This window comes from Pagrus pagrus, assembly GCF_965226575.1.
Source record: "Pagrus pagrus genome assembly, chromosome: 16".
Lineage (NCBI taxonomy): Eukaryota > Metazoa > Chordata > Actinopteri > Spariformes > Sparidae > Pagrus > Pagrus pagrus.
Genome location: NC_140200.1, coordinates 28,570,433 through 28,589,555, shown reverse-complemented (window position 1 = coordinate 28,589,555; position 19,123 = coordinate 28,570,433). Strand labels below are relative to the sequence as shown.

General features: G+C 41.1%; 1 protein-coding gene across 3 annotated transcripts; it reads right to left on the bottom strand.

The window, feature by feature from the left end:
- Positions 1 to 9,468: 9,468 nt before the first annotated feature.
- Positions 9,469 to 18,006, bottom strand: LOC311271489 (uncharacterized protein). 3 transcript variants are annotated; one of them, XM_084377182.1, is made up of 6 exons: positions 15,805 to 15,856; positions 12,054 to 12,125; positions 11,601 to 11,663; positions 11,354 to 11,428; positions 10,909 to 10,983; positions 9,469 to 10,800 (listed from the first exon to the last, which is right to left on the bottom strand). In XM_084377182.1, exons 1-6 carry the CDS (start codon positions 15,832 to 15,834, stop codon positions 10,516 to 10,518), a joined length of 600 nt encoding a protein of 199 aa, XP_084233308.1. In that variant the 5' UTR covers positions 15,835 to 15,856; the 3' UTR covers positions 9,469 to 10,515. The 3 variants fall into 3 exon arrangements, with proteins under 3 accessions (XP_084233308.1, XP_084233310.1, XP_084233309.1); XM_084377183.1 differs by lacking the exons at positions 9,469 to 10,800; positions 10,909 to 10,983; positions 11,354 to 11,428; positions 11,601 to 11,663 and adding exons at positions 14,979 to 15,041; positions 16,069 to 16,341; positions 16,429 to 16,532; positions 16,660 to 18,006 and having other exon boundaries at positions 12,057 to 12,125; positions 15,805 to 15,898; XM_084377184.1 differs by lacking the exons at positions 9,469 to 10,800; positions 10,909 to 10,983; positions 11,354 to 11,428; positions 11,601 to 11,663 and adding exons at positions 16,069 to 16,341; positions 16,429 to 16,532; positions 16,660 to 18,006 and having other exon boundaries at positions 12,056 to 12,125; positions 15,805 to 15,898.
- Between the last annotated feature and the right edge of the window lie 1,117 nt (positions 18,007 to 19,123).

The window sequence follows — 19,123 nt, the reverse complement described above, 5'->3', positions numbered from 1 at the left end:
AATCAACTGATCAGAAACACAGCATCAATAAGATCCTGACACTTTTCATGAAATCACTCACCGAACCTGTTACGACCCCAGAGGTCATATAAACATTTCTATTGTATGTGCTTTAATACCCCTTTCGTTTTGTGGCTGTTGCACTCTACTGTTGTGTTGGTCACCTTTTGCTGTTTTGTGGTATGTGTGCGTTACCACAGCAACTATGTATTTGGTTTTGTGTTCTCTCCTCATGGCGGTAGCCTGATTTTGGTCCTGTGCAGAAGATTAAGTTTTTATGTACTGTAGACTTTGTGGTTCAGCATGACAGAGGGGACGGACTTGTGATAGCTGAACACCCTATTGCATCTGAAATTGAACATTTCTTTTGGGGAGAAATGTTCAGTTTGGGGGCGGGTGTTACAACCCTTGTGGTCATATAAACAATTTCATTGTGTGTACTTTAATTGCCTCTGTGCTTAAATGCCCCTCTGTGTTACACTAGTGTGATTGGTTGCAGGTGTGTTTCGTTAATTGAGTAAGTGTACGTTGTCCAGGATTGGTTCCTGCCTCGAAACCAGAAGTTTAAAGGCCAGCGCTTGAGACAGGCAGAAGTTTTCTGAGGTGACAGTACTGTGCATTGCAGGAACCAGTGGCATCATTAGGGCTGAAGCCCCCCTAAATAATTTGGTGTTTTTATTACATTTTTTAAAGATTTTTTTTTTTTAAAAAGTGCCAATAAATTCAATATAAAGTGGCCAGAATATGAGTTTAAATAAATAATCATATAACCTGTCATTATTCACTTAAATATGATCATAAATCTGTCAGTTTCCCTTCACTTCATAGTGTAAGGTAGAGAGAGCCCCTTTTTCCCTGTGACAACAATTCAATTCAATTCAAACAACATTATTAATCCCACAAGGGACAATTAGTTTTGAGCAGCAGGTTGTCGTGGTTCATATAGCCTACATGGCCCACAATAAATAGTCAATAAATAGTCAGTACATCAAATCAGACAACATGGAGCTTAGTATGGACAGGGACACATTTTCATGGACAAAATTTCAAAACTTTTCCATGACTTTTCAAGGACCCATAATAACATTTCCATGACCATTCACAACCTATATAAGTACACGAACAGAACTGTATAGTATACTTTACTCCAACTGTTAATTATTGTATGAAAACTAAACAGTAAACCTTTTTCAATCTCTAATAGTTGGTTATGTTCGTATTCACTTCAAATACTTTTTGACATTTAACATGATAAATATTGTACATAAAATATAAAAAGCAGAGGCTAATTATGTTTATATGTTGATATGGTTTTAAGTAACTACTGCCCTCCACATGTGCGCTGAGATTGCTTGCATAGTTCAAACATATAGCCTCATCTCTTCAAAAGATCTTCAGGTTTACAGTACAAGCAGACACATAAGTTTCTTGTGTCATGAAATACATTTTCCATATTAAATTCAGATCTTTGTACTAAACTACTGTTACACTCTTCAAAGGTCAATTATGTATAAAAAGCATAGATTAAAGCCAAAAAAAAATCTTTTGACTGAAATGTTTTTTTTCGAGCTGCAGCCAAGTCATATTCCCAATTTGTAATTTGTGAAACATGTTACAGGGCATTTTACTTGACATGCTAAAAAAATAAGATAAGATTTACAGCCTCAACCCACACCATGTTCTCTAATGCAGACATCAAGTTTAAATATTTGACCAACAGTGTTTTACAGGAGGACGATCTGAACAGCTGTTCTATTTACACTTAAAATGTTTTTTGTCTTTTCAATGTAATTTTCAATCTATGAAATCAATCTGTGCCTTTTTTTGCCAAGCTTCTCTCAAGTTTTACTCTTTCAAATAATCAACCATCTACAGAACTTTTCGGTACGCTATTTTTCTACTTCTTCTTCTCATCATCATATCATTAATTATTATTAATAATATTGTTTAAAGTGAGCCTCTTATCGTTTAACAGAAAAATACATCATACAAACAGCAACTTTTGCAGCCTTGTCAGTCTGATGGCGAGTTATCACCTTTCTGTCATCATTAACATACTGTTAATAATCAAAGAAGCTCTGAGGCTTTGTTCTGTATGTTATAATACACAATTTCAGCATTGAGCTACAATCAGGCTACATTCATGATTCTGTACAGTCAAACTAACCAAAAACTTCTTATTGATCATCATTATAAAGTTTCAGGGCGTTCCTGTAACCATGGTAACTCACGGTGCCAGAAGGGAGGGAGAGACGCTGAATGAAGCCGTTTACACAGATACACTGCAGACAAAGTCCAGACTATAGTTGTTGTTTCACACATGTAGCACACAACAGGAGACTCTCCGTGTCAGACGAGTTCTCACGTGCTGACTAAACTCAGTTGATAACATAGCAGCGCAACGACTCCTTGCTAGCTAAGCAGCTAAACTTTAGTGCTGCTCCGTGTTGAGATCCCGCCCTGTGTGGGTCACTACACTGTCATTGGTCAGGCGAGCACACGCTGTTAACGATACCATTGGCTGTAGAGTGTGACAATCTGTCAATAAACATCAGCCAACAGTTCTCCTCCGATCTACATTGATCTCACCGTTATGTTACATTACATGGGAAGTTATCCACTGTAACAATTAATTTAATTTCACACAACAAAATTCCATGACTTTTCCAAAACTTTAAAGAATTTTACTAATTCCATGACTTTTCCAGGCCTGGAAAATTAGTTTTTAAAATTTCATGACCTTTCCAGGTTTTCCATGACCGTGGGAACCCTGTATGGATAATAACTATAAGAGCCTGTGATAGCCTACTGTATAATTAAAAGAATTTACAAAACACATTGCTTCAAAGAATTAAGAAATAAGAAAAAGAATAAAAGGGTCATTATACGAAAACGTGCCATTTACCATTCTTAATGTTTGATTTTCAAAGTACTGTTTTAAAAGTCTTTAAGCCCCTTTTTGGATGAAGTATATCCTTACCTTTCAGAAAAATGTGCCGTGCCATCTCAGGCCATCTTATTTTTTTATTTATTTTCACATATAATCAACATACATATGTGTTTTGTCAACCCTGTTACTGACACATCAGTTACTGTTTGAAAAGGTTTTAAATCTAAATTTAAAACAAATCTGATATACAGTGAAAGATACAACCCCCCTTGTTACACTAAGTATGTTTACAAAGTGAGAATATTGAGGATTTGACTTTTTTCCATGAATGAATATGCTCATTTACAATTGACTCTTTCACAGCATATTCTGTTTTAAGAAAACGTTATGAAAACAAAATAATAATACCACAATTTCTTTGAGTGGATTACTGGTCTCTTTTACTTAAAGGATAACTACCGTTTTTTACAACCTGGACCATATTTCTGGCAAAATATATGGTCATTTACTCACCCAGATAACTTTGGTGTCATTCGGCGTCGTTCGGACGAAATTAGATCCAGTGTAGCGGCGATATATCCATATAATGGGAGAGACGGGGCAGCGACACACAGCCTCTATATAACGCATTATCTGCCACGAAACTAGTTCATTTCATCAATATTTTGTTATGAAATGCTAGCGCTATTAGCCTCTGAGTCCGGGCTCGTCTATTGTCAACATCCGGGGTCTGTAGGCTGATCTACTACCTCTGACCTGGAAGATGTCGTCTCTGAGCTGCGCGCGCACCCGCGACAGCGCGGCTTGTTTACCTGTAGCTGCTACTGCTAGTTTGACCCCGGATGTTGATAACGGACGAGCCCGGACTCAGAGGGGAATAGCGCTAGCATATCGTAACAAAATATTGATGAAATTAACTAGTTTCGTGGCAGATAATGCGTTATATAGAGGCTGTGTGTCGCTGCCCCGTCTCTCCCATTATATGGATATATCGCCGCTACACTGGATCTAATTTCGTCCGAACGACGCCGAATGACACCAAAGTTATCTGGGTGAGTAAATGATCATATATTTTGCCAGAAATAAGGTCCAGGTTGTAAAAAACGGTAGTTATCCTTTAACATATACAATGAGTTGATTTTACATTTGTCTTTTCATGTTTTACATTATATTAGAATATTATACAAGTAACAGGGTTGACAACAGTTACCGTATTGGTTATACTGCTTGTTTAAGTTACAGTTATGGCTATAATCAAGTTATAATGGGACATTCCTAAATCTTTCATTCAACATGACTAATCTGAATATTTTTTTTATTAAAATAAAAAGATCTTAATCTATCTAAAAAGATAGATCAGTATAGGTCAGTAACCTCAACAAATTGTAGCCCGCCTATCAGTAGAATAAATAGAAAAACATGATATTTAGGTATGAAACCTGCAAAAACATGTAAATACTATTGGAAAGACAAGTATATTTTCATGTACACACAAAAGCATATACTTTCGTCAACCCTGTTACCCTAGAATGGTAACAGGGTTGACGAAAGTATATGCTTTTGTTACGGTAACAGGGTTGACGAAAAATGTTATTGGCAGCCATTACTAGCCATGTGGTAAATGTAATGACACCACATGGTGTGCATTCATGAGAGGCTTAAATGTTGTTATATATGTACATTTAAAATTTCAAACAAATAACTTTTTAAAGTATGCTTTTGTGGTAACAGGGCTGACACAATGAGCTCGTCCCCCCCTGTCAGACATTACATAACTCAAATAAAATTCATTAAAAAAAGAGGACACTCACTTGTTTTTTCACCATCAACTTCATAAAAGGCAGATGATTTCACTACCGGGAATGATGCAACTTTCGGAACAGTCCATTATCTCTGAAGGGGTGTTTTCATTGAAAGTAACAGGGTTGACAACAACCCAGGGACCCGAGTAAATTGTTGTTGTTTTCAACATTTAACACATATTAAGAATAAAATCCATTCATGAGTAATGAAACAACACTTGAGGCTTTACATAGGTTTAAGTTTTTATGTGATAGTTTGACTTTTTTGGCCTTACTAGCTAGTAAAGGTAGACAAAACATACTGTGGGACATGCCATTTTTACATTTCTTGCAAGATGCTTTGCACAAAAAAGGGTTTAAAACTCTAAAAACAAAAGAAAAAAACTTTTAATTAGTTTGTATGTTACTAGGCTTATCAAGGAAACTAAACTATATATATATATCTATATTATTTATTGTTTATTCAGATTTACTGAGCAGTTTTGTTGGAGGGACACAAAATGGCACGTTTTCGTATAACCACCCAAAACCATACGAAGAATTTAAAAGTCTGAGTGCAGAGGGGACAAATGATTTAGAGAAGCGTTTTGTTTTACACATAACAGGACATAACAGCACCCTGAAGGCAACAGAGAGAATTCACCTGCAAGGACATGACTCGGGGAGGCTAAAATGCACTCTGCTTTTCGGAGGATTTGCTGGTTGCAGAAGGAACTTAAGTCTCTTAGTTTCACTCCAGTAATCTTAGAGCAGGACTTATACAATACAAACCAATACTGGTCAGGCTGTTTCTGTCTTTAACTGAAAGACAGTGAAACCAGCAAATAAAGGAAAAACACATAAGGCTCTCAATAAATGCTTGATATAAACGACAGAGTATAACAGGCCTGACAGAGAAAGAATTTAGTTTCCTGAGAAGATGAATTCTCTGTTGTCCTCGCTTCACAATAAAATCTGTGTTCACATCAAATTTGAGATGGTTGTCAAAAAAGGTCCCCAAGTATTTGTATGATGAGACAATTTAAACTTTTTTGTTATGTATGATGCACTCAGTAGGAATCTCCTTCTTACGTCTAAAATCAATAATCTATTCCTTGGTTTTGGATACATTTAAATCCAAAAAGTTACAGTCACACCAGGAGATAAAATCAATCTGACCATAGAGGAGGGACAGCAGTGCACTGTCATCAGAGAATTTAATCAGATAGCTGTCCTCCTGCCTGCTCCTGCATTCGTCAGTATACATAATAAAAAGTAAGCGTGAAAGGACGCAGCCCTGGGGTGAACCCGTGGAGATGGTTACAGAGTCAGAGAGACAGCCATTAACAGAGACTCTTTGCTCTCTGCCAGTTAAAACATCTAAAATCCATAACACAAGCTGGTGAGACAATTCAATTTTAGACACGAGCCTCTCTATTAAGAGATGTGGCTGCATTGTATTAAATGCTGAAGGAAAATCAGCGAATAGAAGCCTGGCTTGTGGCTTCTTTAAGTGTTTGTAGAGGTGATTGAGTATGAAAAGCTTTGCGTCTCTCCCTCTCCCTGCTTAATAGGCAAATTGTAATGGATCAAGGCCCTATATAGAAGACATGACCAGGCCTTTAACGATTTTCTCAAAGATTTTCATTATTAAAGACGTTAATGCAACTGGTCTGAAATCACTGAGTTGTTTAGAAGTAGATGTTTACGGGATGGGAATCACAGTAGAGGATTTCCACATGCCAGGAATCTGGTTACAATCAAATGACATTTGAAAGGTATGCTGGAGGGCACAGCAAAGTTGGTCAGCACAATATCGAAGTGTACGCCCACAAATAAGGCCTGGACCAGGGGCCTTCCTTATATTGACCCATTTTAAAAGATCTCTTACATGCTCCTGCTCAATGATAATGTTGGATCAGAGGTAAGAGACTCTCTGAGGAGGGAAATATTATCAGAGAAGTCATGCATTTCAAAGCGACAATAAAAGCTATTAAATGCATTTGGAAGGTCAGTCACATTTATTCCCTCAATTTTAGTAGGATTCCTGTCGCTTCCACTACTTCCCTGAGAGATGGAGGTCATTGCCTTTATTCCTTTCCAAGCTGCCCGAAGATCTCCACTGGTATATTTGTGTTCCGCCTTATCCCTATAAACTCTTTTAGCTTTCCTTATCTCACTTCTTACCACTCTGTTAATTTCTTTCCTTTCCTGAATGCGCCCTGTGTAAAAGATGCATTTCTTCAAGTTTATGACACTTTTTAGATCCTTGGTGACCCACGGTTTGTTGTTGGGAAATATGGTAATTTCCTTACAGGGAATATTAGAGTCCACACGAAAAGATATATAAGAGGAAACAGTTAATGGCCGCGTTTCCCAGATTCGATCATTCTTAAGGACTTAAGAAGGCTCTTAAGAAGGGTTCGGCTAAGAAGGAGCGCTAAGATACGGGTGTTTCCCAGATGCGTTCTTAACTGCCTTCTTAGGAGAACCTTAAGATCAAGCCAAAGAAGCTTCTTAAGAAGCTCTTAGTGGGAGCAGTCCACCGCGGTGCTGCTGAAACTGAATCAATCGATGCCAGGCAAATCGATCACCCACCACTTTATCAGCGCATAAGTCACACGAAGCGCTCCGTGGTCCCCCTACAGGTGCAATTAGGCTACGCATGTATCGTGTGTGTGTGTGTGTGTGTGTGTGTGTGTGTGGGTGTGTGGGGGTGTGGGGGTGTTGATGGCCGCGTAGTGCTTTCTACCGATCCAGCACGGATCCACCAGGGAGGGATTGTGGATTGGAATGAGGGTGCCATCCACCACACCGATCACCCGGGGGGTCCCAGCCACTGCGTGGAACCCTTGGTGGACCTGGCGGTCCTCGTCCAGTGTGGTGGGCAGCTTTATGTGGGTCCGGGCATGGCGCAGGAGAATCGGTGTCACAGCTGCCACACTCCGTGACACCGATGCCTTGCTGAGGCCGGTGCCATCCCCGACCACCTCCAGGAAGCTCCCCACTGCGTAAAAACGCAGCGCAGCCAGGAGCTGCACCTCCGGGCTGAGGCCAAAATTGCGGCGGGTTGCTCTCTGGATGTGTGGAGACACCAGAGTGATCAGCCGTTGGATCGCCGCACGGGGCAGCCGGTACTTTGCCTGACAGCACGTCCGGTGCGGAGAGGTGTTGACGCACGTATGCATTTATGTAAACTGTCTGGCTTCGCGCACGGCGACGCTGTTGGTTCGCAGCGAGAATGTGCTGTATTGCAACCATGGTTTCTCACACGTGCGGACTTTGGCAACGCATATATAGCCTATAGAGTAGCAGGTGAAGCCTCTCTGGATGAGGTTCAGCTGAGTTTAATTACATCTGTTTCCTTGATATCTGTGAAATGCCACAGGGTTGTTTTTTTAATGTGTAGTACTATAAACTCATATGCAGATGTGTGTGGAAAACTTAAACGTGTAATTCAATAAAAAGTTGTTTTTTTTTCATCTACTATTAGCCTATGTTTCTTGCGCCAGTTCAACATTGAGCATTGTTTTATTATTCCGAAAAGTGGAGGATGTAAATTTCCCTGACGCGCTTGATCACTGAGCATTTGGTCGCTAAGAAGGCTGTTAAGAGTGGGTCAGCTCGATCTTACATTTCCGTCTTAGTGAAAGATCTTCTTAAGCTAAGAGCGACTCTGGGAAACACATCCTTCTTTCACAGCGTTCTTAAGAGCGCTCCTAAGAAGATCTTAGCACTTAAGAGCTTCTTAACGAATCTGGGAAACGCGGCCAATGTCAGTTCATTTAAATCCTCACATGAACTATAAAAGACATCCCAATCTGTCAAATCGAAGCATGCTTGCAAGTTGGCAATGCTTTCCTCTGTCCAACACCTTACTGTTTTTATTGTATGCACTTGCTTCTTGCAGATAGGTTTGTAGATCGGCATCAGCAGGACACTGCTGTGGTAAGACACTCTAAAGGGAGGCATGGGCAGGGACCTGAAAGCACCAGGCACTGAGCCATAACACAAGTCAATTGTGGAGTTTTTTAGGGTTGTTGCACAGGTGACATATTGCTCATACGTCTTCAGAGTCCTGTGTATCTGACACTGATTGAAGTCTCCTAGAATAAATTTAGGTGCGTCAGGTGAGATAGCATCGAGTTTATTGGTTACCTCCGCGATCAGCTGGGTGGCTGCCGGGATGCTGGCCCTCGGGTGTATGTAGACAATGGTGAAAAAAGCTGGGGAAACTCCTTTGGCAGGTAAAAGGGCCAAAGTGAAATGGATAAAAGCTCAAGGTTGGGGGTGCATATTTCCTCCCGAACTGTGACGTTATTGCAGTACCTCTCATTTATGTAAAAACACTCCACCTCCGCAGGTTTTGTTCGTTATGAGAGGCGACCGGTCCATCCGGACAGGAGGCCCAGGGCCGCTGATGTGTAGATCCTTATTGCTGTCCGAGGCTTTCAGCCACGTCTCTGTAAAAGCCAGCAAACATGTCTCTAAAATCACGCTTACATCTAGCATAAGCCTCTATTCATCCATTTTATTCCGGATGGATTGGACATTAGAGAGAAGGATAGTTGGGAGCGAAGGAAGCCGGGGTCGGCCTGTTGCTACCAGGATATTGCTTGGTAGCGAGTAGGGAATGGGCGGAGTTGCGTTGCCTGCTGTCTGTGGTCACAGGTCAAGCAGTATCTCCCGGCTGTAGGTGATCCTGTAGCCAGCCACGCCGCCATCAACATCTAATCCCCAGGCAAACTGACTAAAAAGAGTACAAAGCGCCACAAGGACGCCTAAGTAGATGCACCTCATCATTTAAAGCTTCCACACCAGAGTGCTCCAAAGTGATAAAAAAAGTGTTAAATACAACAAACAATTCACAACAAAGGTAGTCAAGATGACAATAACAATAAGCATCTTTTTGGCCACATTAATTGCACTTGCCCAAATTTATTTACTCAATCTTTTAAAACTGCTCTGTCCCACTGCACATTGACAGGTTATAATGAAGGCCTACATTTACTGTATTTACCTCAGAAATTGGCCCACTGGGCTTGTTTGCTTTATGTATTATTTTAATTTTAAAGGTTTATAACTACTTCCTTGCAAATTGTATGTATGTAAAGAGAGAGAGAGGAGGATGGAGAGAGGGCAAGAGCAGGATGGAGAGAGAGAGGACACACAGGACCTGGAAGAAGCAGGTGAGAAAAGGGCATTGATTGTTATAGGGGCAAACCACCTCACTACCTATAAAAAGAAAGTACATTATATTTAGAGTAATTTCATGGATGACTTTTTAATCTCCCTTTAAATATTTATATATTTTTTCTGAAAATTAAGTTTATACAAACAATATTCCAATATCAATAAAACAATTTGTTTTGAAGTTCATATTTTACTTTGTCTTAAAATTTTTACCATCCATTTTCCATATTTACCATGTGTATTTTACATTGAAAACCAATGTGTTTCAGTACTGTGTAAATATGATACAGAAATACTGTACTGTCCATGGCATGGAGGAAGGTGGTTCATGTCTCAATGCATGCAAAAATAGCCCAAAATAGGCTATAGTTCAAGACAACTTTTATCCCTTAATAGACCAAAAAAGCTGAGACACAATGTTATAGACAGACAGCTGTGGTCAATTGAGCCTTCTCCTCAGTTTACATTAACTATTTTTTGGAGAAAAGTTGATCATTGTTCATCCTTAATCATTACTGTTATCATAGGTTTAGGGAGATATTAGACTCTCATCCGGTGAAATGACTGATTTATGTCAGTGGAGCGTGTACAAAGATTCTTGCTTTTATGAAAAATCTAAGAAATTTAAAAACTGGATAAAATTCGGTATCCTCATAATTCCTCGTCAAGAGCGGATGTCACCTGCTTCCTGGGGGCTAAGCCCCCCCAAAGGTCAGATCCTAGAATCGCCCCTGTGGACGCCTCAGGGTAAGCTTCAACTACATACTCATTGCTATCAGGAAACACTGTAGCATGCATCCTCTCAGGAGATTCCATTGCCATTTGGCAGGGAGATCTGCGCAGCTCGCCTCCAACCTCCAACATAACCAGGTCGCTATCACTGGGACATGCTGGCTCAGAAGGGACGAACTCCATCCTGGCTGAGACACGCTTCACCTAAAAGCAATAGAGAAACACAAAACTTTAGTACATGCATCTATTTACATTGTTGTGGTGTAACACTTTCTATAGAAACGTGCACAGTAAACTAACAAAGTAACTCACCGGGCTCTGTATTACTGTTGCAGCAGTACCAGCGAACCCGTTGGCAGACACCTCTGGGAGAGCTTGAGCCTCCACCTGAAGAAATACAGAGCAATTTTATATCAAACATTGTCATATCTTCTCAATAAGGGAGCACATGTACATATCTGACAAGTTGGCTCAACACACATATAGCCAGCAACCTCTATCGATGAAAAGGATTAACAAATCGTCTTGACCATTTCCATACCTAATGCTTGGCTATATGGCGTGGAAATGTCGCCATGACTTCATCAAGTGTGGCTACATATTAACAAATACAACCCTACAAACTACAAGTGTGCTGTGGTTATGCATCACGTATTATAACAAGTCGACGTGTCTCCATGCTTCGATAAAATTACTGATATAGGAATGGCAGTGCTCTTCAGTCTGACAACGTGATAACAAAGTGCAATGTACCAACCTTGCCCACGATCACCGTCCCAGCTCTACCAGCAGACACGGGAGCTGACTCCGCCGGGGCTGGCGTGGTCAGCTCCTACACAACAGGCATAAGAATATTTAGCAAACACAATGACATGCACACTGCACAGGAGAGCATGAAGACATTGACACTTTGTCTGCCATGTCTACACCTATATACATACTCAGTAGTTTTTGTGCATGAACAACTGATGCAGACAGATTACACATCATAACATTCTACACACCTTTGTCTTGCTGCTGATTGGGGTTACCGCACAAGACTGTTCCGCATGGCCACACTGAGTAACCTGTAATGTAAAATAGCAGTTAGCTTTGGACTCTAACATGTTTGTTGTCATTAGTATAGAAAGTAGGTGCATATTAGCCCTCGTCATAAATGACAGAGTCAAGACTCAATGTGTACGTGTCGTCCCACAAGTGTTGACAGTCTCTGGCTTAAATGCAACTTTACCATACAACTACAATATACACATGCCACAAAAGCCAGCAACTAAGACAAGTATTCCTGCTTACATTCAAGTGCTGTAAACACTCATGCAGTAATGTGTTGCTTCAGAGTGGCGATGTTAGACACATGCATAGAGTTCACATGCACATCAACAATGTGCTAACATAATGACTACTGCGTGACATCAAATAACACAAATCATACTGTTGTATATACACTAACCATATACCTTATGCTGAACAACTGTAGTTGGCACACCACACTGCACTTGCTGCAGCTCAGGCTTCTCAGGTTGGGAATGCTGGCATGACAAACAGGAAAGCTCGTGTTAGACAATGACAAAGTCAAGATAATTACACTGAGCCTTTTGTACAGTAAACATGCCTTCCTAAAACACACCCTGATACATGACATGATCTTCTTATCAACTGTCTACAAATGTGCCTTCCAGTCAATTAAAGCTCAGTAGAGCTGAGGGGGGCTGCAGAGTTGGATGATAATTATCTGTGGATTCACCACTAGAAGCGTCTCCTTTTAGACAACACATAGTCATTTGATCCTGTTAATAGGACTGAGGTTATATCATCAAAAGAGGTCAGACAAGACAGGCAAGAAACGCAAGGACAGAAGATCATTTTAGACAAACGCCCAAGTTAATCAGAGTAGAAGTCAATACTTCAACAAGATGGCGGAGGGACGTTGGCGCCGAGCACAGGACGAAGACAAAGATGAAGATAAGGAAACAAACCTGTTGCTGAAAGAGATGAAATTGCTAAGTACGAAGATGGATAATATTGAAAAACAGTTCAGCAGCAAGGTTGACAGCATGTATGGTTCTCTTGAAAAAATGATGAAAGTTGAACTGAAGAAGTCTGTTAAGGAGATACAAGAAAATATCGACTTGGAAATAGGTATCCTAAAGTACAAAAATACAGACAACTAGCTCCAAACCCTCTGATAAATTTGACCCTGATGTGTCGATTGTGATACTGGGTCTGGCCTACGATGAAGGGGAAGATTTGAATGGAAAAGTAAGAGAGCTACTGGAGAGTGGTTTGGAGTGTGAACCTGCGCCAGGAATTGCTGCAGTGCTGAGAATGCGAGCGAGAGGACCCGGCCCAGGTGTGGTGAAAGTTGCCTTTACTAATGTGGCTTGTTGATGAGCAGAATGGGTTTAGAAAGTACCGTGCCTGTGTTGACCATATTCATTCAGTGTCAACTATTATTAGAGCCAAAATCGCCACAGGTAAACCCACTTTCTCATGCTTTGTTGATTTCCAAAAGGCATTCGATTGGATTAATAGAGATTTACTTGCCTTTAAACTGATGGAAGTAGGGGTGGATGGTAGATTTTACAACGCTATTCAGAGTCTGTATGGTAGCCCAGTTGCTTGTGTTGAGATCAATGATATGTATACTGATTGGTTTGAAACCCCTTTTGGCGTGAAACAAGGTCATATTCTTTCCCCAACACTTTTTGCATTGTTTGTGAATGATTTAGCTCTACAGATTAAGAAAAAAAATTTGGGTATATGTTTGGATGACACTTATTTAGGTATTTTATTATACGCAGATGATATGATTTTACTGGCAGAATCTGAGTCTGATCTACAAAATATGCTAAATTTGGTTAGTTCTTGATGTCATAAATGGAGATTGGTGATAAATCAGAGCAAAACACAGATAATGCATTTTAGAAACAAAGGCATGGAAAGAAGTAAACAAAAATTCTATTTTGATTCAGTCACCTTAGAATATGTTAGCTCATATAAATATTTAGGTTTCTTTCTTGATGAATTTATGACGTTTGAAACTGGTTTTAGGTGCCTTGCTGATTCAGCTGGGAGAGCTTTGATATCAGTTATTAATAAAATGAAAGTTTGTAATGATTTGGATACTTAACATACACTCAATTGTATGATGCATGCATCTCCCCCATACTGAATTATGCTGCAGGAGTGTGGGGATTTAAAGAGTCCAAAGCTATAGATACTATACAGAATAGAGCTATAAGATGTTTTTTGGGTGTTCATAGATTTGCGCCTATTCCAGCAATAGAGGGAGATATGGGCTGGATTCCAGGATGTGTACAACGAAAATGTGAAATGATTCGACTGTGGAATCGACGAAACAAAATGGCAGAGGATAGAATAAATAATAAGTATTTATATGGAGTACATTACATAGTTCTCCCTGGTCAAAAGAAATTTACTCCATTTTTGAGGAGGTGGATATGGTGTATATTTACAGGAATAACTTGTGTTGTAATGTTAACTCCATTAAAAATAAGCTTTTATTGAAATTTGAAGAGAAATGGTTTGACAATGTTCTATTAAAACCAAAATTAAGGACATACATGCAGATTAAATCTAACTTTGGACCTGAATTATATGTTACATCACGTTTACAGAGAAGTCAAAGATCTTTAGCTACACAGTTGAGATCTGGTATTCTTCCTCTGGCCATTGAGGTTGGTCGATTTAAAAATATTCCCGAGGAGAATAGAATATGTGAAATGTGTGAGCTAGATGAAGTAGAAAGTGAGTCTCATTTCCTTTTATATTGTACAAAGCATGACGATTTGAGAGAGGTATTATTTCATGAAATCTGTGGACAAAACCCTGAAATATTTTGGTGCTCGGATGAACAGAAGCTGGAGTGGTTATTTAATTTCAGTGTGTTTAAAACTGCTAGCTTTATTTCTCAAGCCTGGAAAAGAAGACAGATAAATTTGTTTAATTAATCGCTGATGATTTCTCTTGAACCTTGGCATTGTCTTCCCTTTCTTTTTGTTTTCTTAGGTAATGGTTTTGAACCCCTGTTTGTTTTCTTATTTCTTTGATGTGCTGATGATGTGCTCTGGATCCGGTTTGTTTTCTTGGTGTCTTATAAGCCCATGTGGGCTGGGCATACAAGTATGCATGACACAATAATAAAAATAATTCATTCATTCATTCATTCATTCATACCACATTACTAATCCTAATATGTGTACACACAAGCAGCGACGTTTACAACTATGACATGGTATTTACATGTGTAACCACACTGCCTAGTGATGCCATCTAGTTTTCCCATCAGGAAACCACACATAGCATATACAGACATATCACCGTAAGACTGCCTCTACAAACAAAAGAAGTCTTTCACAAACCTCATACGACACCCTCCTTTTCGGTGAGGTGGAAGGATGGCGACGTCTCCCCACCTTGAAGACCTATAAGACAAGTGCGGTCCTTTGAATTAGGATGAGTGATAATGTGCGCTAACCACGATATTACAGCACAAGACAAGTCTTTATGACTACACAACAACGAAGGGGGAAGATTTATAGTGTGACAGTAGGCCTATAAGCTTTTAGCCAGTCAAACAACTGTTGGGTACTTCATTACACTATAGCATTTGCTAATATACATTCTTCAAGCGACAATCACATGGGCTGCCTTTGCCATACAACTACTTGTGTAACCTACTGCACACTAGTGTCAACAGTAATGATTATGATCAGCCAAGGCCACCAAGTGTAGCACAGACAGCAGACTGCGACAACATTTAGCATTCTACGTACCCTTTTTGTCTGAGGGAAAGCAGGAGCCTGCTTAGCACAGCTGTTAATCGCAGCTTGTCTACAACAACAACACGCCATTAACATGCAACAGGTCTACAATAGCAAGACAATGCATAGCAGTTAGCGCAGCTCTTCACCGATGCTTGTCTACAACAACAGCATGCCATTGACATGCAACAGGTCTACAAGAGCTAGACAATGCATAGCAGTTAACGCAGCAGTTTATCGCAGATTGTCTACAACAACAGCACACCATTGACATGCAACAGCTGTTTGTTGTAAACACATATTGCATTCATGAGCGTGACATGAACAAGATCATACATAGCACTTAGCGCAGCTCTTCATCGCAGATTGTTTACAACAACAGCACGGTATTGACATGCAACAGATGGCTGTCATAAATACATACCGCAGTCATGAGCGTGACGGCGATTAACATCACTCAGGAAACCCTGCAGAGCCGGCTCAACAGTCTGTCGGCGAGGAAAGTCCACAACGTAAACCTACAAAACACAGACAAATATTAAACACCATATCCCTGCTCAAAGTATTATTTCATCAGTGTACATACACAGCGCTTGTACAAAGCAGAATACCACGTCACCGCCAAGACGAAGACATACAACTATGTTATTCCAAGCATTAAGAATAAGTGTCGCCGACAATGGCTCACCTTTTCCCACCGACTGCAGACAGTATGAAGGAGGCTGGCAAAACCCTCCCCTGCCTGGGTGTAGGTGTGGTGCGCTGTCAGGTCGTTGCCTGGAGCCAGCACGCAGACGGTGTCCGGCTCCACAGGCAGCAGTGCATGCTGCATCTCCTGCCGCAAGACTGGTGCAGTGGCACCAGGCGTGGATAAGAAGCCGAACTGGATACGTCCCGCTGGAAGGTCCACAAAGCCGTCCACACAGCTACGCAGATGGGAGTCACCAACCACCAGCACCAACTAAAACAACACAACAAAGTCATATTACAATTTCCATCATGGCGCGTTCACGGAGGATTCGTTTCACCGTTGTCTCATCATTCTTACCTGCTTAGCGGGGGCCGGCACCGGCATGACTACCTTGTGCTGGCATCTCGTAACAGGAGAGATGGGCCATGCGCTAACACGATGCCGGAGACCAGTGCCGCTGTCTATTGACAAAAGAAATAAGCGCCATTAATGCCACAGAAACACACACAAACTCTCACTCAGACACGACACGAAAACATAACAACACATAATTCTACTGGCACAACTACACAGCACACACACACTTACAGGAGAACATCAGGAGATACTTAAAAACAGAGACCGATCCTCAGCGCGCCGTTGCGGGGTAATGTCGATGGGCTCCCACCCCTCCCTCCTCCGCTAAGCTGCCAGGGAACGCTTCCAAGTCTTTCCACGCGGCATCTGAAATAACACAAAGCAGTATATTATGTCAACATGCATGCTGTGTCCACGACTCTTCCCTAACCCACTGTAACAGCTATATGTAAGAAGCAGTAGTGTAAATTCTGCCTGTACTAAAGCTAACATAGTGCTTACCTGGCAAGATTGCTAGACAGACAGGTAGATGAAGGTCGTTCAATGAATGAGCTCTGCAGGTTACACCAACAGAACAAACATCTGCTCTTCGTCTCACTGTTTTACCTGCCACGTCTATGGGCGGAGCATTCCTCTAACCCAAACACAGCTGTCTGAAAGCGATAGCCGCAGCAAGGGGTGGGCGGGATAAACAATGACGTAGCTGATGTGGAGCCTCCGGGGAAACGACTGTTGAAAACTTGTAATTACAACTATACATAAACTTTATACTTGTACATTTTGTCATTAGGGGAAGAATACCACACTTATGACAAACGATAACCGCCATGCTTTCGCCACAGTATTGTCGTCACGTTTAGCCAGCCAGACACGGGAATCCCCTGTTTACTCTGTGACGTCATTGCAACATAAACAAAATGACGGCCTCCCGTTATTGTTATTCGACCAACGCTAGATTGTTACCAGGAAAACATCAACATGTCGCTTCACGGATTGTAATTGTCTGTGTGAGATTTGGGGTGGATTGCTAATACTGTAAGTCTACATGACATAATACCAGGAGGTTGTCACAATGCAGTATGTCTAAATCAACTCATAACTGCTAAGACACACACATCAGGTAGTGATGCAGACAACCAGTCAAAAGCGAAACTCCTCTTTGTTAGCTCACTAGCACATTCGCCTGGAGCACTGTCGTGACTTTGGCGTCACTCCTTCTTCATTACTGACCTGTTCCTTTGCCTATGTACTACTTTCTATACTGATATGTAGTTACAAGTTAGCCCACCTCTTGCTGCTCAGTCACCAGATATCGAGCGCACACCTAAACAAAATGGCTGCCACCTTGTCTTATTGATAACCAAAGCCAGTGTGTCGCTGTATGACCTCTAACCTCCCCCTCCTCAACTGTTATGTAGCAGTGTTGATTTTAGCCTTAACCTTATTATGTATGTGTACTTGACCTAATAACTGGCAAGACTGATAATAAACTATGTCTAAAAGATGTCCTTAATGCAAAGCACACCAGTGAAGCAATACAGACACACACCTAACATGAAGCCCTTTGTGCTCACTCGCACTCACAGTCACAGTGTGCTACCAAACTATGGCGTTCTGCCAAACCATGTCATAACTCCATTTCATGAATGCAGTTCAACCTTGCCTGTTACAAACCTTTAAACCTGCTATATACTTAGAAGTCCCAATGACTACAGTTGTATCAACAGCCTCTTGCTGCTCTGTCACCACAAATCGCGCGGGAATCACTACAAAATGGCTGCCACCCTTTGTTATTGCGAAAGACAATAACAATCAATTCGCTGTAACACATCACACGTCTCCCTACTCAGAGGTTATCTTGCTGTGTGCAATTTGGGTGTCATGTGCTAATACTGTATGTGAGTTACATGAGCTAATCACAGGCATTAGTAATAATACTATATATCTAAATGAGGTTATAACTGCAAAGCCCACAGCGAGGTGGTGCATACACTGACGGCGACAGGGATTCCTCTGTGTGAGCTGCCACTCACTTTCTCTTTGCGTTACAGACATCTCCACTCTATTCAGGAAAAGCCATATCATACCTCATTTTTCATAAAGGCACTATTACTTTGCCTGTTTACTACTTTAAAACCAGGTTTATACTTACAAGGCCTCACTTGCGACAGACATTGCAACAGAGCCGCATTTCGGCGCAGCTGCTATGTCCCCTGCATCGGTAGCGTGCTGATGATGCGACAGCGAGCAGTGAACTTATGAGTGTTCTGATTGGTTGGACGGAGGTTCTGCCCATACGTGAGCTGCCTATAAAGTGAACGTGCCGCCGCGGACCGTAAGTGCGCCACCTTTCTTCGCTACAACTACAGGTAAGTTCTTTATGTCTTATGCCACTGTTTCACTACAGCTAATATACTCAACAGTACACTCAACATTACACTCAACACCAGACACAGCCTTTCCTAGCGCTTATAGCTGTGTTTCTACATTTGGTCGCAGTCTGATGGTAGCCCTTTTAACAAAGACACAAAGCATTCTCGCCTAATTTGCTAATTCTCAGACGTTGGTAACTCACACAAAAGCCAGCAGCTGCAGCCGGCGCGCCAGCTCCTAAAGGGGCGTCACGGTACACATCATGATGATGACGTGTGTGTTTTTTACAAGGGTTTTCCCGGTGTCTTCCTCTTACCTAAAC